The 21,971-nt window shown below is 39.8% G+C and overlaps 1 protein-coding gene and 1 long non-coding RNA gene across 3 annotated transcripts; one reads left to right on the top strand and one right to left on the bottom strand.

Moving 5' to 3' along the window:
- The first annotated feature begins 283 nt into the window (after nt 1-283).
- On the top strand, nt 284-8,779 carry LOC147171892 (uncharacterized). The gene is made up of 3 exons (XR_015095441.1): nt 284-384; nt 3,447-3,588; nt 8,261-8,779. It is a non-coding gene; the product is annotated as an uncharacterized LOC147171892 (long non-coding RNA).
- A 9,870-nt stretch (nt 8,780-18,649) lies between these two features.
- tent5aa (terminal nucleotidyltransferase 5Aa) lies at nt 18,650-20,950 on the bottom strand. Of its 2 annotated transcripts, XM_086077421.1 has the most exons (3): nt 20,356-20,950; nt 19,854-20,272; nt 18,650-19,453 (listed from the first exon to the last, which is right to left on the bottom strand). In XM_086077421.1, the coding sequence occupies exons 1-3, from the start codon at nt 20,405-20,407 to the stop codon at nt 18,674-18,676; spliced, it is 1,251 nt and encodes a 416-aa protein (XP_085933547.1). In that variant the 5' UTR covers nt 20,408-20,950; the 3' UTR covers nt 18,650-18,673. The 2 variants fall into 2 exon arrangements, with proteins under 2 accessions (XP_085933547.1, XP_085933548.1); XM_086077422.1 differs by having other exon boundaries at nt 19,854-20,950.
- Nucleotides 20,951-21,971: the final 1,021 nt, after the last annotated feature.

Raw genomic sequence — 21,971 nt, forward strand, 5'->3', positions numbered from 1 at the left:
CCCCTATTAGCCGCCAAACACTAACCAATCAGAAGCTAGCATACTTTAGGTAAATGCAAGTGAATGATGGAGAACAGCAGATTCGGCACATAAATCTGGAAACATAAATGTACAAGTAAATATACATTTTAACAAATTAACGTAAATGCTTGATCCGCAGTGTCATGTCTTGTGCCGGCAGGCTCTGCTCTCAGACTATGTTTTTGTTTTGCAGCTACGGCTTGACCAGTGGGTGGCGCACAAGACACACACACACCTGAAATCAATCTGTAATCAGCTAGCAGCGGCATTTAAGTAGCAGCTCGGATGTGACACTTGCCGAACTATTACCTTGCTCTTCGTCACAGCCCGTATACCTGTTCCTGTTTGTCTGCATCGCTCCTTGTAAGTTTTGATCTTCTTGTTTGAACTTTGTACTCTCTACCGTTTCCCCGGTGCAAGCTCTTTGTGTTAATTAGCTTTTCCGCGTTTGACGTGCGCTTTTTGTTACCTTATCTCTTGCCTTTTGCAAGCTCCCTCAGTTGTACTTTGTGTATTAAATTTTGTACGCATTACTGGTTGTCTGCGTTTTTTGGGATCAACCACTGCGGAAACGCAACACTCAGGGTGTGGATCTTCGCAAAGCAAGGCGTCTTTGTTGCTGGTCGTACCCAACGCTTTAAAGAGTGAATGGTTAACATCATATTGTTAATCTCTGCTTAAGCAATTATTATCTCCTTATTTGAAAACCCGACCGACAAGTTTTGGCACAAACATCCGAGTAGTATGCTATGTGTATTTCCCGTTTCTGAGGGGGGTTTTCCCGCAAGTTTGTCCTTTTATAAAGTGGCAAATTTGAGATTTTTTTTTCTCTCTGAATATTATCGTCCCCCCTAAAAAAAAATTATACATGGCCCTAATACGCTGTCGTAATGGTGACGTGACAGATGTCTTGACTCGCCACCAGTATACACACAACTCCATCCTGAAATCATTGAATTAAGGACACTAAAACCCCCCACAAACAAACAAATTAATTACGGCAAAAGTCAGCCGAGTGTGTGGTGGCAGAGAGACACTCTAATATGATGTCACTTCATGCCGCTGTCTGCTCTCCTCTTAATATTTGTACAATTATAAAAAATAGAAATGGGGATGTCGCATGTATGTTTTGCACATTCTCACTAAATTTGCTTAAAAATTTGGAAACATTTGGATGGAAACCCAAACAGACAGTGCTGTTATGTATGGATGTGAACTGTGATGGGTTGTAAGAAGAAATCAAATTAATATCACTGAAAGGCCAAACGCGATCCACCATTTTCAAGCCATTTGGATCATGTGTTTCACACTAATTGATACATATAATACGGCGACTTAGTATTGAAATCCCAGTTTGCCCCATAGAACGGGGTGGGTGTACATGGGCTAATTTACATCAACATTAGAGGTTCCACTGCAAGAGTATTGTAAATATTTAACAAATTTCATCACTACCCAAAATAAACCCACAGAAATATTTGAGAGTGATTCTCATTTCTGTGTCTATTCGTAAAAACACATAAGCAGTAAAAAATAGTGTGGCAAGTAGTCGATTGTCCAACTGGTGTGCAGGATTGTGTGCTGTAAATCAATATCAGCAGACATGTAAGAAGCCTAAATCACACTGCTTTTTTTGCAGGGCCAAGAAAAGTAGCAAGACTCATGGACTTGACATTAACAAAGTCTAAAACTGACAAAAAATGATAACTGTTAGAAGAAAAAAAAAGTGACAAAATACCCACATTGTGACTTTTGAAGAATTACACATAAAAGTCATCAGACGATGTAACACTAACTTACGACAACCTTACATAACGTCACACAGTAAAAAGGACCAATTCTGTTACAATGTGTCTGACCTTGAAGTGTATAAATTAAGCATTTGTTTTAATTATAATCTATTGGATTTTGATTTTAAAAATCAAATTAAGTCAAACTCAACAACGATGAAAGTGCGCTGTATTTCAAGAATATCCAACACTGTTACAAGGTAAAAGGTAAAAGTCAAATGCTCCAGGTGATGTTTAATTCGGAATTCAACCAAAATTTGTCAGGCAAAATATACATCAGTACCTCTGATGGTTTTCACAATGGAACATTTGTTAGAGTGCTGCAAGTGGAGTTAAAGTGAATATACATTGATAGCAGTGATAATTTGGGGGAAGCCAGTATTCATATAAAAGCAATATTCTTCTATAATTATTTTATTCTAATTCACTCCCACTGCATGGTAATTGAACGGATGTTCCCATTTTGCATAACATTGCGTTTCAAACTTGCACAAACGGAAAATTGCTCTTTGGGAAGCCAGCATAAAAAATACCAGTGTGCTGAAAAAGGTTAAGAAGCATGGTAACACAGAGTTATAGGATTTTTTGTCAGCAAATCTGGCATGGCTCCTTGTGATTGGCTCCAGAAAGCACTGAAATTGCATTGTTGAATAAACGGCATGTCACAATTATTTTTGCTTCTGTTTCTTTTTGAGTTTCAGAAATGAGGTTTGATTAATGATGTTGCGTGTACAGTGCTAAAGCAATCTATTGCATAACCTACCTCTTATTTGTTTATTTAGCATTTATTTATCCAGGTAAGGCAATTAAGGAGAGATTCTAATCTGCAGTGCCGACCTGGCTGCAGACAACAAAAGTAATGAAGGTTGTGCCCATTTTTGCACTCACAAACCTTTAGTAAATCCGGCCCTATGTAATGTATTCATCAAATTCTTATACAAAAATAATGAAAAATTAACAACTCCTTTTTACACCTGAGGCTGAAATTACTTCAGTTAGGCTTCATCTGTCATATTTGAATATGTGCTGCATATATTAACATATATTACACATAGACGCACAATCAAGGCTGTAAGGCTCCAATTGATCACATCACATGCGAGGCTGATTACATTGTCCACAAGGGGAAATTTTGCAGTTTACCTGTATATATGCACTTTGCACGCGCCTTAAAACAATGATTTTACCACCCTGATTTAAATTGTAAATGAGGGGAGCCATTTTGATTGGCTGGGAGTCAGCTGCATTCCCTCCCATATTGGCACAAATGCACCTTTAAGCCAAAAATCTACCTAGTCTAAAAGTCTAGTAAAATACCAAAGAAAGAAAACTCCACCCATGCGCAGTTTGACTGCACTTTTGCACTATACTTGCGCTGGTCACTGAAATAGGGTCTTATGTCTGTATTAGCAATCTCTCTGTCAGGCAGTTGCAATAAAGCAGATGTTTATGGGGAAAAAATGACAGCTATAAAAATAAACAAATGCCACTGACCCATAATTGAATATCATTGAATTAAAAGCCAAATTCAATTACTCAATTAGTCTAGTGGAGTTTGTTTAATGATGCTATTTTCTAACAACTCTGGCCTCATGGCCTTTTTTTTTCTTCTTTTTTTTTTCCATTTCGGAAAAGCTCCAACTGGCTGTGTGTGTGGAATTACACCCCGGGATCCAAGCAGGGCAGGCGCACAGAAAAGAAAACAGCTGTCAGACAATGAATTACTGTTCTGTGACCAGACAAGTGCTTCTCTGAGGATTGGATGAGGAAGCTGGAAGTGAGTAAAGAATCACACACATGAACACACACTCTGTCACGTACACGTTTAATATACACATATTGCACTGACATATTGTCTCCTACACTACACACCTGATAAAAGTGCATTCAAAGGTAAGCCACTTTTCTTATCTTGCCTGACCTATCGTGAAATCTCTATTAAGTGACATTGTTGAGCAGCGCAGTCCAAACTAAGCTTAGCAGACTTCTCACTGTATTTGAACACTATAACGATTTTCCAAAAATGCTTTTCTTTTTCTGGCGAGGGCGAGAGAAGGTCTGCACATGCAGCTCACTTTGGCAGAAGCATGCAGGCTCTGCAGTACAAACAGTGCACATCCTCAGACTGACCCCTGTGAACCGAGCCGGCGGCTCCACACACTGATCCCGGAGCCCGCAGATCTCAATGCAGCCTCTCACACACGACTGAGCAACTCAAGCTCAGTGGCTTGTCAGCACAGAAAAGCCTCTTTCAGGAAACTGCGCCGGAGGATTCTGTGTACTGGATCAAAAATATTTGTCCAATATAAGCATTCATATCAGCCATATTTGGATACTTTACAGTGTTACTGTTGCGCCAGAATTATTAGTAGGGATGTTCAATAACACTTATTTTCAGACCGATACCAGTGCACAGCAAAAAGGAAAAATATTTTGAATAGATTTTGAAAAATAAGAAAATAATACTATGCCCATATCAACCAGAGTGATCTTGAAAATAGTATTTTTAGACTAAGAACAAGTAATGTTGACTTTTTTCAAGCTGTCATAAATAGAACTATTTTCTTAAAATGCATAAGCACTTTTTCACGCTTGGATAACTTAACCAGAGTGTCCAGCAGGGAGGTAAGAGGTCCCATTTTTTTTTTTTGTCTCTGGGACAACTCAGCTAGGGATTGAACCCACAACCTGCAAGTCTGAGGGTAGGCACTCTAGACCACTGAGCTGGTAACACAATTACTGGAAAGAGGAAAAATGAGCTTAGTAAATATAAAGAAACCACTAGCTATATTGCTATATTGACTGATTTATCTTATTACTAGATTATGCACGATCTTAAAATAAGAAAATTCAACTTATGAAACCCCAGTTCAGGGCCTTTGATGTTGGATAGTTGTCATCTTAAAATGTGTAAAATGCTTGTTTTAAGCCTCACAGTACTTAAAACTGGCTGTTAACACTCAATTCCATGACTGCTTGATCAAATGAGATAATTAAATAATAAGTATCTTAAAATAAGCACAATGATCTTGTCTGACAATTTCATTTTAAGTAAAAATAACTTGTCAAACCAAAATAAGCAAATTTAGTTTAAAGTTAAGAAATTACATCTTACTTAACATTTCAGTTTTTACAGTGTACGAGTACTCTCTTTTTTAATCACCAATAGTGATACCAAGTACCGATTCCCCTAGTACTTTTGATACATTAAAGTTCCCCAAAAAATGAAAGATATATTTTTTTTAAAGACATATATTCCCCAATATAGCGTTTTTCCTTAAAATTGCATGAAATTAATGCCAATTTTCTGTTCTTCTAATTTCTAGTTCCTGATCGTAAAATGGCCACTGGCTTGAGTACAGTTGAAATAAAAATGTCACACTTTTTAAAAAATTTAACTGTAAATACATTTGAATGTTATGAGGTATTACGCTATTGTTTTATATGAATATATTTACAGTTATATATACAGTTGCCTGTCACAATATTCACAAATCCCTCACATTTTTAACACTAAAACAGATTTTTTTTGCTTTGTCACCGAAAATGCCACGCTAACATTTTCACAGGTTTTTTTTCTCTTTGTAAATAAGTTTAAATGCTCAATATGTGTTACCACAGCAGATTGATTTCGATTTTTGCTTATTTCATAAACACAAGGTGAGTTGGCAACACTCTTGCTTCCACTTTTCTGGATATAACCTCAGTAGGAAACGTTTGAACATTCCTATCTGACATTATCCTTTGACCCCTTTGGACCCATGGGTTTTTAAAAGAACAGTCATGCCCATCACTAATTACCTATCAGCTGACTAACACTAACCAATCAGAAGCTAGCATACTTTAGGTAAATGCAAGTGAATGACGGAGAGCAGCAGATTCGACACATCAACTTAGCTACTTGTACAAATAAATAACAAAATGTATGAATGTGTAAATAATAATTTTGGAAACATAATTGTACAAGTAAATACGTATACATTTGAACAAATTAACTTAAATGCTTGATCCTCAGGGTATTGACATTCGCACCTGACCGAAATTAGACGTGGCCCTAAAACACCGTCATAGAGAAAAGAGTAAAAAATCAACAACAAAATAATGCCCAGCAGAAAAAATGCGGGTCTGAAGGGGTTACAGCCAGACAAGAAAGTAGCTAGCTGACTGGATCAAAAACCAAACAGTCCACAATTTGCGGCAACTTTGCTCCAGCTTCATATTCTATGTTGAGAAATTGCTGTGTTGCTGTGTTGCTTTTCACCAAACTTTTTTTTATGAACATGCTGAAAAAGACACCTGGTTTGTTAGCCCCTCATGAATAATAAAATGTTTTGAACCGAAACCCAAGTAGTGTCTTCCTCCACTACGGAGTCAATCTGTGCGTGAGCTCATCACCAAATAATGCTGGTTGGAGCGTCTACACTACTTAAACAGATATTGGAAATTAGTTTAAAGTTTTCTACCCTTCAGATAAACACAAGATATTTGCAAGACTCACTGGTGTTACTGGGTGCATGTAATACGGCAATATAAAAACTGTGATATATGTTGACTAGAACTCTTGCAATTTAGTCACATTATATAAGCACGCTCATGACAAGCACGCGGGAGCAGTTTTAGGGTTTCGGTGGCTTCCTCAGAGGCACCACAGCCGTGTGTAAGCCAAGAGGCATTCTCATAATTGACAAACACCCCTTGTAACTTTGAAATTGAAATTGGCACATTTACAACCCATGAAGTAAACACTATAATTCTCCACATGCTGTTAACAGGCTGCAATGAGCATCGCATGTCGAGCTGCCCAAAACACTATATTTTCAAAATAGCTGAGCATTAACACCACACATCATGGAAACCAAAAGGCTTATTTTGGAACATTTGTGGGAAGCTGTGCATGCAATATGTTTAACTGGCCCGATATGTCTGCCAGTCATATGCATATGCTTAGGCTTTACTTTGCCACTTCCATGTTCTGTCTGCTACTGTGTCCAAATTCTGTTTCTCACGGTCACAAACCTGAGGTCGAGTCAAAGGTTTGTAGCGCGGCCTGGTTCACTACCTGTCCTGTCCTACTGATCCTATTGCAAATAACTACAATTCCATTTCACAACCATTGGGGTGCCCTGGAAATTTTAATAAAGATAAAATAAAATAGTGATTGGTGTTGAGGAAGTATGTTGAAGTGATACATCTAGGCTAGAAGACATCTTTAAGTTCTAGTTTTTGCTTACGAACTTTCTTTGTTTTGTTTTTTTCCTTATCTGAATGAAGTGACCCAGAAGTACATGGAGAAAAGTTTGTTAAAATTCCAAGGAAACCTTTAAGCAGTGATGGCAAAATGGAAACTGTGTTTTGGTACGTACCGGAACCCAGGCGAAACTTGTGACTCGGTGTTCCTAAATCTGTCTCAGAATCAGGATGTCACGTGACAGTTGCCTTTCACTTTCCATTACACCTCCAAACGTCACATTGTTTCAGCAAGTGCCTTTTCTAAAATTAAATAAAATCCTACCATTGCACTATATTAAAATGTCTTAAATCTGAAATATATCCAACCTAAGTATACTTCATATGTAAAATTGCCCTGCTGATTTATCGCCCTACATGGTAAAATGTCAACATCCTCTTGAACGCTTTGAATGCGGCAGTTGGTTAAGTGATAACAATGGGCTGAGAAAATGGTCCATAAACCAGGTTCAATTCCTGCTGCGGGAGTCATATTTTTGCAGGTCATTGTTCTTCCTCTCTAATACTTTCTGTCAAAACTTGATGCCCTGTCGAAAAAAAAAAAAATGCCTTTGAAATGTAGTTTTTGATTAAATGTGATAGCACTGGGGTTTTCATCAAAGCATTGAAGTCATGTTGAGAGGCAAAATTTAAAACAAACCAAGTATCAGCAACAAAAAGCTCATTTGTACTTCTATACTTATTTTGACGGGGTGGGGTTTATTCAGTTTTTGTTTCCCATGATATTATTTCTCTCTCTCTTATGGCGTCTATTATAATTATAGCCCGATTGCCAGTTGTGTAAATTAGGTAATGACAAACAGCCAATAGTTAGTTTCCTTACTGGGGAGCTGGCAACACAGATCTACTGTTTGATTGTAATATTTTACACTTGGCCACTAGATGTCATTGTGGGGAGATGTTTCGAACGTTCCAAAAGATCGATTCTTTGTGTGAATCAATCGTTTCAAATGATTTGATCGTTTCAATGTTCCATTTCTGCCATCTCTACCTTTAACCCACCTTCAGCATAGTTACTCCTGACCAACTTTACAAAAGGATGTTGTCATGTTTTGCTTTTGTGGGAGTTGGGTTTAATGTTTGTTATGGGTGATCTTGTTGTTTTTGTCTCTGATTGGTGTTTTTTGTCTTGTGTTCCTGGTTTCTTCCCTTGTCTCATTATGTCTAACCACATCCACCTGTGTGTGTCTTCCCTTCCCCAGGTGTGTCTCATTAGTGTTAGTGTATTTAGTCTGTTATGTTTGTCCAGTCGGGGGGAGTGCATTGCCTATGTTATGTGTGGAAGTTCGTGCAGCAAATCTTCGTCACAGCCAAGTCATCTTCGTCACAGCCAAGTCATCTTCGTCACAGCCAAGTCATCTTCGTCACCGCCAAGTAGCCTTCGTCACCGCCAAGTAGCCTTCGTCACCGCCAAGAAGCCATAGCCTCAGCCAAGTCATGCCACTCCACAGCAAGTCTCGTCAAGGCAGGCCATCAGGTCCTGTCAAGTCACGCTCCGTTCAAGTCGTGGCGACCTGTCCTGTCCAGTCAAGGCGACCAGTCTACTCACGTCCTGTCCAGTCATGGCGGCAGTCCCGTCCAGTCATGGCGACCAGTCTTGTCCTGTCCCGTCCAGTCATGGCGACCAGTCCAGTCACGTCCAGCCAACATCTCAAGTGAATTTCCACATCAATATAAGTCAAGTTTAAGTGATTCTTACTGAAATAAATATGACAAGCATGCATGGATTGAAGAAGTGCTTTTTGTGTTCAAATACTTTTCAATGTGATCTGTTCAAGTAGTTCCCCAATGCCCTACTTGCATAGTAGTACAAGTTGTACAACTTACATAGGATAAAGCCTCTAACCTCATTGACACTAATCTCTGAAACGAGATCACCTTCCAGCCTCACCCTCCCCACACCTTCTCCACACTCCCACCTCAGGTGCGTATTCGCCTTCTCGTTTCACCTTTCACCTCATCATGCTCTCTCGTGGTTTTATCACAAATGATACAATCAGAGAGGGTGTTCTTTGTCAGAACTCCATAAATCAAGAGACAAGAGCAGGAAAGAGCTGACCTCATCCTTGTTCTCTCTTGCCACACTGACACCTAGCTGTCAGCCTCTTTGTTTCTGTGTCCTCTTTTGTGTTGACGTAAAGGTCAACCTTGAGTTCAACTCAGATTACCCTACACAAGCTCTACTGCTTAACATGATTTCAATAACAAATGTAAAAGCTGATAAAAACATAATCTTATTAGTACCATATTTCCACAACGATTGGTAGTTTGGGATTACTTGTTTTATTCAAAGGAATGAAGTATTTCAATATTTCAGTAGCATTAGGATTATAACTATTACAGATTCACCCACTGAATTAAAGACCAGAGCAACTCAAACTTGGTTTTGATACCAGCTGTCTTTTTGGCATTTACTTGCAATCTGGTGCCTGGTGGTGGTGAGCAGAGAGCCAAAACAGAAACCTTATTTCAAACTCAAGAGTTGAAAGTTGTTGAAGGGCTTCACAGCACATATTTCATAGTGCACACATGGTTCAATATTAGCTTTACCAGAATAGAATCATGTTGTCATTTCCCAAAACTGTAGGATGATGTTCACAAGTGAAGCAATGTGAATTTAATACTGAAACAGGGCCGGTATTGTGTACACCTGCACAAGCTAGTGAATCAAGCAGTAAGTGGGAAAATGTCCACTCCCAGACATGGATATATTAACGGGTGGATTTTGCTGCTTTATTCATATTCCACAAATGCAATATAAGTCAGTGTTTATACTCGTAGGGCTGCTAGTAGGGTTGACTTTCCCTTTAAAAAATAATAATAATAAGATACATATGAAAATGGCCTTACATCATCACCCTCTTAAAATAACTGCCTAAGTCTTTTTTTTTTGTTGCAAAAATTATTATTATTATTATTTTGCGTAAATCATCCCCTCATGGTGCAAATTTTTGTGTATCCTGAAAAATCTGAGAAAAAAATTTACTTGGGCGATTATTTTAAGAAGGCATTGTTATTAAAGACAACCTATTTTGGGAATACAGAGATGATTAAATGATAAAAAAAATAAAAATGACACACATTGGGGGGAAAAGAAAAAGCCCCGGGGTCATGTTTGACCCTATTTATATCTAAGGATTATCCCTTAAATGTTAATAGATTGCAAATGTCATCCCACTGGAATTTATTTACACTTGCTATCATCCTGTCTGCATTTTCTTAACAAAAAGTATTTAAGTATCAAACTCCCAATTACTGAGACTGGACAGCACATTTTAAAATCCTGAGCGGAACTTTGCCGGTCCAAACCCAGCCGTCAGTATGGTAAAGCCACCCTCCAAACTCCGGCGTCTCCATAAAAACTTTCATCTGGAATTTTTTTTTTTACTTTAGTTGGAAGGAAAAAGGATGAGAAATCCCAAGAAGAAGGTCATTCTCCAACCCCATGCAGTGGAAAAGACATCAGAGGATAGCCCAGCTCCCAGACAATCAGGAAGGACAAACTTGAGGATAAATGAAAAGTATCTGAGCTATGCAGCAATGCTGTTTACTCAAAGGTAAAAGAGATAATTATACAGGGATTCACTCTGTGGTCTGTTTTAGCTCTCACCCTCCTCCTGTCAGCTCTTAGATGCACGTCAGTGTGGTCTTTCACAACTCAGACAACTGGAAAGTTAAAATCACAGCTCCCTCAAATTAGGGTTTTATTGTTTGATGCTCCATTTCAAATTAAGGAGTTTGGATTCAAGCCCTCTGGTGATGCTTTTTCTACATTACAGTAAAGCCGACTGTGGAATTTACCACAAATGAGAAGTGCTAATGCAGGAATAAGTAAAGAAGGTTGTGCTTGCAAGTTGAATTGAACGACCAAAATTTGAGGTCCAAATAAAAAGTCCTCTTTGCTTGTCTGTAGTGAAGTTTTACTGGTCCCATTTAAGATTTCAAGGGAAATTCCCATAATGGCTTTCACACCCATCAGCCATCATAGAAATGTTGGTAGGTGTATTAAATTGTGAGAGCTTTCGTGCAGTATATCACGCAGTGTAACACCAAGAATGTTTTTTCTCAGATAATTTTAAAATCTAGGACATAATCACATGCATTTGAAGGTTGTTAGAGAAGCCAAAACCAAAATAAGTGATGGGAGACAATGTGGCCTTTACTTTGCAATTTGAAAGTTGCATTTTTCCTATACTGGAAAACTATTATAATGTTGTATTTGAGCCAATACGGTGCGGCCTTAAAATTCCTGTGACCTTGCTAGACCTCAGAACAAACAGTACCTATCAAAAGATAAACTCCTGGCATGTGTAGTATTTTTCTTTTTCTTTGGACCCTTGTTGTTTTTTGCAACTATAAAACACAAGCACAGACTCATTATTAACACTTAGAACAGCCTTCACCAAACTACTGGCACTGGAAAAGCTTGTTGAGCTGCAGTTTGTAAGTTAAGTTTAAATTTCTAGTGCTTCCTTTTCAAGTTGTGCAACAAATTAAGAATATTAAAAGTTTGATGTGTGAGTCACATGCGGAATGCAAATCATCTTTACATTCCACGCTCAACATTTGATAAGACTAAGGGCTCCATTTTCATGAGTGGCATAAATCCTGCGCGGCGGGTGGCGCAACTCTGGGCAGAGGTGAGTTAGACTCCATGTTGGTAATTTTGCAAAGGGAGGGCTGCGCTGCTGTGGGAGTGGTCACAGCCAAATTCAATGCATCAAAAGTATTAGTGGTATCGGTCACTGCTCAAGAGTTGAGTACTCATACTGGTATTGGTCTGGGGGGGGGGGGTGGTATCGGACATCCCTGAAAAGACAACGATTCATAAGGTTTGATGCCCATGATTCACATTCAGTATTTATGAATGAAATACAGTATATCAGGATCCTATATGAAAAGACAGCCCTGAATGCTTTGTAGCACATTAACTTGACTATTATATAATGCACAAGTGTGGGGGCTGCTCCAAGCCATGTAAGATTGGTTTGTGTATGAAAATTACTAATCAACCTAAGCCTGTCTGCTATGAGTGTTACGGCTCAGGGAAATAACTAATGCGCTTACGTGACAATGATAATGACTTTATCATTTTCCACTATATATAGCACTGTGTCATATGTTGAATCTCTTGCTCAGACTGACCTTTTTTCTACACATCCTCCTTCATCTAGGACAAACTGTCATGTGATATGTCAGCTCTAATATAAAGAGTTTATTTCAGTCTGCCAACCATTAGCCAGTTGGACTCAGGTCCATACGGGCGTGACCTGATTGTCAATGCACTGCTGTTAGCCTATGACGGCAACGCTATTAAAAGAGAGAACTTGATCAGCAGGCAGAGATAATCATTGTAAAAGAGCCTGAAAGTATTTTTTCCATCTTCAGATCTGTCTGGCAGTTGCCGGCTACTGTTGGATGAGTTTTTGCTTGGGCCTGCTGGGCCCAACTGGCCCTCGCAGCAGGGAACCAATCGAAAAAGCTGATGAATGGCAGATTCTGTGAAAAGAGACACTCTTACTGCTTGTTTTTGGTGAACAAAGTTTGGATGCATTTAGGGTTGGTTTCTTCCTGAATTCCATGCACACCACAGCCGCATAAAAAACATAAATATATGTTTGGCTCCACTGGCAAGTGGCCTATCTCTCCCCTCACATGTGACCTAAAAACCCTTCAAAGGTCAGTAAAAGGATTGATCATGCAGTCAAGTATAATATTTTAGTTTTAATACGTCTCCCCAGAAATGTTCTTAGTTTTATGTTGGCCCACCCTAAAACAACTCAACTTTCCAAATATGTGAATTGTGTCGGATCATTTTAAATGGAAATGTGTGTTTTATTCATGCGCATGTTAATTAGGGACATATGTGTCATACCTTAAGATTTACTTGAATTGTATTCCATAAAATACAATTTTACAAGCAGATGATAAAGTAGAAAGTGTTTACCCTGTGCCTAAGGGTGATTTCATGAATTAATCATCGGCCAGTCGAGGGGCTGACAAATAGACTACCACTCACAATTCCATTCACAATCATCTCATCAGGAAATTTTGATTCGTCATTATACTGTAGGCTACATGTTTTCGGGGCAGTGGAAGGAAGCCGCTGTACCTGGAGACACCTCACTCAAGCACATAGAAAAATGCTTTAAAAAGAAAATAAAACATCTCAAAATAATCAACGATTTGGGATGGGATATTGAGCACAGGTAAAATAATAGTATACTTGGTATCGCCATGGGTGACTTCTATCTGTGTGGGGGGAAAAAAGTGATTTCGAACATCCCTAGTATTACAGTTTTTCTCCATAGGTTTGGCACATTTCTTGAAATTGAGATGACATTTTCAAAACTGCAATCTCATTTGGCCAAACAGACTTACATTTGTGCACAACTTATCAGTTCATCTGCAAAAGCTCATATCTCTCACAAAACAACTAACCTATGTGTCAAAATCAAAATTCTATGTCATACAAGTAGTCAGTGCCCCCAAAATGCATCGTCCCTTTGGCATTCTGTGAGCACCACAAGTCAAAATCATTAAATGTTTTCTCACAACAGCTAACAAAATACAATTATATATAAAACTGAGGGGAAAAAAGGATTTTACAAGAGCAGTTTTCAAAGTTTGCGGTTTGACTTACAGTCAAGGAAATTGCAACACTTTTTATTGACACAAAGTTACTTACACATCAGAGTGCAACAAAAGAAAGTGTAAGCAGAAATCTGTATATTCATGAAAAACTAATAACAAAAATTAAACCTAGCGCACAGCGTAAATGTGCTACTACTACTGTAACACTTTCACTACACAGTAAATTCTGTAGAGTAAATTTGACCCTATTTAGAGTGGGACCAAATAGACTCAGTTTTAGAGTAATATTTACACTTGGAAGAGTGTAAAATAAAGAAGTGAAAAATACGTAAGTAAAAGTCACTCAAGGGTTGAGGAACTCACGACTTTCAGCTTGGGAGACGCCCTGAGCAACAGAGCTCCTGCTGTGTGTTACTGTAGTAAGTACGTCGCTCATGTCAGCTGGAATCTTCATAACTACGAGACCAAAAACATCTTGGAGCTAAGCAAACAGTAGAAGTGGCGTAGCTCAGGTGGTACTGCTGCCGTTTCCCAACCTGAAGGTTCCTCAACCCTTCAGTGACTTTTATTTTTTGTCAATTCTTTATTTTACTCTCTTCCAAATGTGAATATTAATCTAAACTGAGTCTATTTGGTCTCACTCAAAATAGTCAAATTTACTCTAAATACAGTCAAATTTACTCTACAGAATTTACTGTGTAGTCACTGCTTTTCATCCCGTCCTTTGTATCTTCCAATCAGCTCCCTCAGCCACGTGTGTCTTGTCCAGATGTCTCTGGTCTCGTCAGAGTGTGTCTATTTCGTGCCGAGCTTTCTGTCTGTCCTTGTCGGTTCATTGTCTAGTCTTCATCTGTCTTCCTTGTGCGATCCTTTGTGACTAACGCTGCATTCTTGGGAAGGGGAAAAGTGGAAAAGTCCTACTTCATACGAGGAAGTGAGCAGGGAACTCCCTTTTGAACTCGTACATTAGAGTTGCGAAAAAAAGGACCCCGACTTCACTGACCGTCTTAAATCTGACGTTATTCGATAATGGCGAGCCCCGAGAGACAGACCGTGAATGGCAAAACATAATTTACAACATAACACGATTTTAAACAGATATTTATTTATATTTATGTATTGTTACTTTAATTAGTTGTTTTAAATAGGCTTACGTAACACAGTGTGATTTGGAATAACTGTGTTAACAAGAACAACAAACAATTTATCGCATTCAGCCATCTTTGTTGTTTACATTTGCCTCGAATGCTTTGAGGTCGGAGGAACTGGGAGAATCCAAGTGGGATCTACCCAAATTCCCACCTTCCTCGAATGCAGCATTACTATTTTGTTTTGGACTTTGGGATTATGTGTTTTTGTACAGCCAAGTACCAATTTGCCTTTTTTATTATTTTTGTAATTAAACTTTTTTATTTTTTTTTAGCACATTCATGAGTCCTGCTTCCCTGCATTTGGGTCCACACCGTCATAGCAAAGCCTGACAGAAACTCTTACGTAAATTCTTCCTAAGTGCTAAAAGACTGTGAGAACTTGTGTCATAGAAAATAAATTGTGTAATTTTTTTCCCCCTTTACAATTTAAAAAGGATCTATAGCCACAATCTTACCAGACATTTTTTAGCATAAAGGAGTCCAAATAAATTAGCTATAAATTTAGATAGAACATTGGATAACCTAATGTAAATCCGCTTTAACTAAAAATAAGGTATTTTTACTTTGTTTTCTTTTTTTTGGTTTTGTATTCAGCCTATTCTCTAACTTAATTTTACAATCTAACTGAAAATGAATGCAAACGGAAATATGTATAAATGTAATAAAGCCATTTGTTCAATTTGTTGAGTATTGTGACAAGTTTAAAAAATGGGCAACACCAAACATCAATTCAACATATAATGATGGGAATAAATAGATTTATCAAATGAATCAAATAATTGTCACATGACATTTCATTCATGGGACTCCGCTGGCGATGCGCAAGAATAGTGCCTCTATTGTACAGGCCTGTCCAGACTTTAAGATTGATGGTACAATATCCCATAGATTTGTTTGGTGAATTCCTAAAGAAATTCCACATCTATGCAATAGGGTCAGCGCAGCAGAAGATGGATTGTGCATGGTGGCTGCTACAAGGATCCTTTTGAGACACTTGAGGAGAAAAAAATAAGCATTTCATCTCAACAGCAACTGAATGCAATCGCAGTTTTTAAACTCGGATTCTGCTTGGCAATATAATTAATACATCATCTTGATCTTTACGTTATCATGGATACATTTTTTTTTTAATTCAGTCAATATGACATTTAAAGTGAATGAGTTCAAAGTCTTTGTGAAACAGAAGGCGGTAGCATAAAGTCTGGACATGAGACATCAGACTGATTTTCATATATTTTATTGATGAAAACCGTTAAATTTGGACTCATTGGACACACAACACATCATAGCAAAAAGCTATTGAAAACATATATCCATTAAAGTCCAATCACAGATTTTAAAGCGTACGTTAAAAAAAAACACACTCGTAAAAAATGCACATACAAGACAAGGATCTTAATCTTTGTTTTCCACGGTGTTCTGTAAAAGACTGCGTCATAATGAAGGTGTTTGAGCAAACGCATATTGGACAATGCAATAATCCACAATCTCGAATTGAAAGGCACAATCACTAACTCAACAGGCAGACTGGAGCTAGCAAGCTCGTCTGCTGGCAACACATCACTGAGTAAAAAAGGCAATACAATGCCTGCACAATCCAAAGTTTAACCATCAAAGACAATCACTGGCAAGAAGAAAGAAATGCTTCATTGTGTTTGACAGGATGACAAATACTTTAATTGATGGCAGTTTGGCTTGACTCTGCTCTTCGACTATTCGCTTTTTATACATAACAGCAGGAAAAGCTGCAGCATAAGTGAATTTGCAAAGCTGGAGCATGTATTCATATATGTACAACGATGTTTTATAATGAGAAGCATTCACAACATTAAATAAGCAGCCAGCAACACTACAATTGTAACACATTTCAACTAAAACATCCGTCGTAATTTTCCCTTTGTGTTTTATTTTCCCCCTTAAAAAATAATCTGAAGGTAAAAGTAGCACAATGCTTTTGATCTCCCGAATAAAGAAAAGAAAAGAAAAAGCACTGTCATTAAACTGTGATGCAGTTTGCACAGTGACGCATGGTAGCCCTAGAGATAAACCCCATCACCAGCTGCACCCATCTCTCCAGACTGATTCCCTCCTGCTACATTTCCTTTTCCCTCAGGTTTGTCTGCCAGCCTTTTTTTTGTTGCTGCCATCTAAAACAACAAACAATCTACAATGCTACACATCCATTTCCTATACACCACCATAAAAAGCCATTGGGCTTTTATCAATATACATGCTACTACAGTGGCTCACCAACGGATTTGGCAGCACATTTTTTTTTTTTCAAGAGAGCGTCTGCAGAGGCAGAGCTCGCTGGAGTGCTTGAGCAGCAGCTGAGGAATTCCCTGTCAGGGTGCTATAGCAAATAGTGTCTCATCATCTGAGGTGTCACGGCAAATATTCTTCAAGCAGCAGCTCCGTCTGAGTCCCTCCCGACACAGCCTTTGCTCTCTTTCCGTCGCTTTGTAGCACCGCCAAGGAGTCTGTTGTCATTGCTGTTGGTTTGTTTTAGGTAAGACTACAGAAAACGCTACCGACGTTTTTAGAGAACGGACTGAACGTATTCAGATGCTTGTCCACTTTCGGTTGATCACAACGATAACGTCAAATAGGAATGGAATTAGTGCACATCCTGAACATCTAAGATGGCTTTATGTGCGTATTAGCGTATGCTATCAAAGTGGCTATTGACCTCTGACCTGTGTGGACTCTTACTGAGAAAATATCATACAAACAACCTTTAGTTGAGGTTTTTTGATGCTAATACTACTCTTGTCAAGTGCTCTCGTTAGTGTCAATACCAGCATTCAAGTGGGATGCATGATAAATGACCATTGGAAAATATACTTAATTGAAATACTGTAAATAGAATCTGTGCACAACATTTTGCTTGCAAAAACACCAGCAATGCTCACAATCTGTTTTACACATTCGCAAGCCTTCCTGCTACTGTTGCCGTGTGCTGCACTAAAAATGTCAATTCACACAATAAACGGTCTGCTCTTTCTTTTTTAATGCCCGCTGAAAGGGGATAGGCACTTAAACACACTTGTTCACATATACAATTAGACAGAGCTTTTACTTAATTCTCCCATTTAAAAAAAAACAGTTTTAAAGGGGAAGTCAACCCTAAAATGTTCTTAATAAAAAGTCAGGGCTCAGCCAATGACCAATCACAGCTCAGCTGTTATCTATTCACAAGATGAGCCGTGATTGGTCATTACCCGAGCAACTGTGATGTCATTTTCAGGTGACAGCAAATTACAAAATGGCCGCCCCCTGAGATAAATTGCAGCTTCGTTCATAATCCATAAATGCAAGTATTAATCAGAATACCGTGTTTCGACTAGTGGGGCTGCATTGAATATATTATTGTAAAGATGTATTTATTTATTTGGGGGGGGGGGGGGGTGACTTCCCCTTTAATGGAAGAAACACTAACATCTTTGGTCTGTAACAACCTTATTATACCTAAATGCAAAAGAGATGCTGGTTGAATACCCAAAGTGATTCAAATAGCAGCTTCCTCACTGCAGCTGACAGAGCGCAATATAGTGTGCTCTATTGGAGATTTTTTTATTTTATACACTTTTAATATTTTATAAAGACAAAGTTGGCATTTCAAGAAACGTGAGATATTCACATTGACTGAAAGTCAACTGTTTTGTTATTTTATTCATTATTCATACTCAATGTATGAACAAAAACACAAGCTTTGATGCAAAACATTAAAAAAGAGAAGAAAAAAAAAAGACTCCCTTTGCCGTCAGACGTCAAGTTTGTGGTGGCAACTGCCCCCCTCCTCCTCCTCCTCCTCCTCCTCCTCCTCCTCCTCCTCCTCCACCTCCACCTTCTTGTCCACTCTGGGCTGGCTCAGTTACAGGGCAGCCAGGTGGAGTAGGCAGGCCGCTGGCAGGCAAACACCGGCTGTACCTGCGCTATGTAGTAGTTACTGAAGTTACCGTCTGCCACGTACGGAGCAGGCTGGTAGTAGCAGGTGACGTTGGCCACGTTGGGGATGACGTTCTGCTCGGCCAGCACGCGCACCGCCAGCATGGCTATCAGCCCTAAGGTCTGTCGCCGCTCGTGTCCCATGAGGCACACCGTGCTCTCGTTCACCACCCCGTGAAGCGTCATCAGGTAGTCGTACTTGCGGTCCTCCAGGCCCACAAAGTGGTTTTGAAGGTAGGACTCCAGCTTGCGCCGCTGCTCGCCGATGTCAGGGAAGTCAATGAAAAAGCGGGAGCACATGTAACGCTGCAGCAACTTCATCTCCGGCTCCGACGCGGCCTGGAAGCCCCTCACCAGCAGGTGACAGTACTTCAGCAGGCCGCCGCCTCGGATCTCCTCCGGGTTGCGGGTGCAGATGATCTTGTGACGTAGGTGATCCAGGGCCTCGCCGAAGTCGCCGTACACACTCTCGCCCATAATGGTAGGGTGGAAAGTTGCGGTCATGGCGTTCTCGGAGCACTCATAGAAGAGCAGCAGGGAGTCCAGCTTGATTTGGAAAGAGTCCACGCTGAACTCAAACTGCCGCCGAAGAGAGTCCACGAACTTCAGCTCCACATTCTTGCCCCGATTGTTGGAGAGGGAGATGAGGCTCCAGCGGTCCGAGTCATTACACACCTTCACCATCTTCTGCACGTACGCTTCCTGCGAGAGGCAAAACATTACAAACATATGATAACCAACGATGCTTGGAATATTGCGATAAGCAGTCATCAAATATGGATGTTAGCCATGTTTCAAAGATAAGTTTTGGCTCTGCAGAAAGGGTTGACATTAAAGTTCCTATCCTGAACCTGATAATTACAACCAAAGATTGTGCTGGGATATAAGATCTACTGGAGCTGGCTGAGCTCAGGTTACCTTCCAAATTGGTTTAACACAATCCTCTTAGGCATCCTTTACTATCACTAAACTAATCTAATTGCACATTAAGTGTGAGGACAATGACCCTTAACCCAAAATGACACAAATGCAATTAAATGTCGCCACATCTAAACGAAACAAATGTACAGTAATTCCGAAGGGATTGTTTGTGTCGGCCTACCTTTAACGTTAAATGAGTAATCCTCTCTTTATTCACACAGTCGGGTAAAAAGTCCAGGAGACATGCGAGAACAATGTCCTTCACTATCTGGAAGTCCCTTTCTCCTTTCATATCTGCGCAAAATATGAGATCGAGGTCCTTGAAACCCAGTCCGCTGTCTTCGTGCAGTATGTGGCTGGCTGCAGAGCCGTTCAATCGAACGTCCCGCACGTGGATTTGGTTCTCTTCCATCCTGCTGCGCACCACTTTGACTATGTGTCGGGGCTGCATCTCCAGCGTGGGGAAGTTGCCCCGTCCGTGGATCGGGATGGTCTCCGTCAGGATGGCGTCCAGACGCTGCACTTGCTCCCAGCTCAGCACACTGACGCTGCCGCCTTCCGTTTCACAAACACGGCCAACCGTAGCGCTGCTGTCGCTCTCTGACATGTTGATGCAGGAAAAGTCCCGAGTTATTTAATTTAAAAACAAGTGCTAACGTGGGAGCAAATGAGTATTTACGCACGGATTCTGTTTCGTGGAGGAACTTCAACGTCATGTAAATCGAATCTCAGCATGTCAAAAAAAAGTTCAACTTGTGAGAAACAAAAAATAAATCAAAAAGAGTATATAATTACGCAACAAGTGAGTTTCAAAATCCCAGAGGAAGCGCTGCGGACTTGATGGTTGCCCTGAGGAAATGCAGCCGGTCAAGAAGACAAACGCATGGAAAGTGAAGCCGAACTTTGTGCTTCACAAACGTTCACTCCAGTGCTGCTGAGAATGTGACCGAGACGCGCACATCACAGTCTTTGAAGGTGCTACATGATCCAGGAGGTGGTTGCTTTTCCGGCTCCATCGCTCAAGGCACGCCTATGATTTGATGAATTTGCATGAATAAGCGGCTCCTCGATTCACACTTTGGCACAGTCCTCCCTCTGACAATCAACCCCACGCAAGAAGCTTTAGGGCGTCTTTACACATTTTTCATGTCTTCTCCCACTTCCAACACGTGCGCGTACGAAGTCCAAATTGCCTTCCTCAAGTCTATTTAATGCCATATATTATTCCACTGGTGGGGAAGTTAACTACCTACCCACTTCACATGCCGGAAAAGCCAGTGTGCTCCACCCCCACAGCAAGTCTGCAGCACAATCACATTGACACACATTAGTAAACTGCTGCCTACTTAAAAATCATAATCAGCTTCAAGTCTTCTGTTCAAAATGATCACTTCCTCCCTCTGATATGTTCCCGCAATTGCATTTCGTTCAACCAAAATGTATGCAAATATGTTGTTGGTGGTGGGGAAGAATATCAAATATAGTAGCTGCACATGCACATCACACTGGGGTTGAACTACACGTTGAACACACAAAATGCTGCCATATCGCCTCCTATAGGCAGTGCTGGGTCTTAACATAAAATTGTATATGAATAGAATACCAAAAGTGACTTTGATACAATTGAATAATCCAGATAGATAGATAGAGTCTGTTTAAGGGTCGTGAACCAGCTCTGTCAGGGCTGGGCAGCTCTATTTGGCCTCGTAAAGCTCTGCGTCACTAACAGCCACTCAGATCTCTAAAGCCTGATTATCCCATTTACTTAATTTCGGTGCCATACAGAGGCAGCTGCGTTACTCTCCCCAGCTAGGACGACAGTCACATCATCCTGCTATGTTCTTTATTAATGGGGGGTAAGGTGTCACCTCTCTGTGTGTTCTTCACTTTGTTGGAGGTACTGAACCCCACCAGTTCACTATGCACATTCACCGAAGCCTGCTATATTGAAAAATAAAATGATTTTTAAAAATTCAAATTCAAGACTCACAGTAGGTATATGGTTTACTAGTGAACAAAATGAACGGGAGAGTAGCCTTTTCATCGAATGTGGTTCTCTTTACCTTGAATTCAGAAAGTATTGTGTTGAACCCTGTGGAACACCATATGTTCCATTACACATATGAATTCATACATATTCGTCCAACCTCTTTCTTTTTTTGATCGACATAATCAGTATAGTAAAGAAATTTCACGACGTACCATCACAGCAGTCACAAGTCGACTACTAAGTGCACCAAATTTCCTGCAGCACTGAGAAGCCAAGCAATCTAGTGTGATCACCTGCAGCTAATGATGG

Source organism: Leptonotus elevatus, chromosome 6 (genome assembly GCF_054856555.1).
Source record: "Leptonotus elevatus isolate MCC_2025b chromosome 6, RoL_Lele_1.0, whole genome shotgun sequence".
NCBI lineage: Eukaryota > Metazoa > Chordata > Actinopteri > Syngnathiformes > Syngnathidae > Leptonotus > Leptonotus elevatus.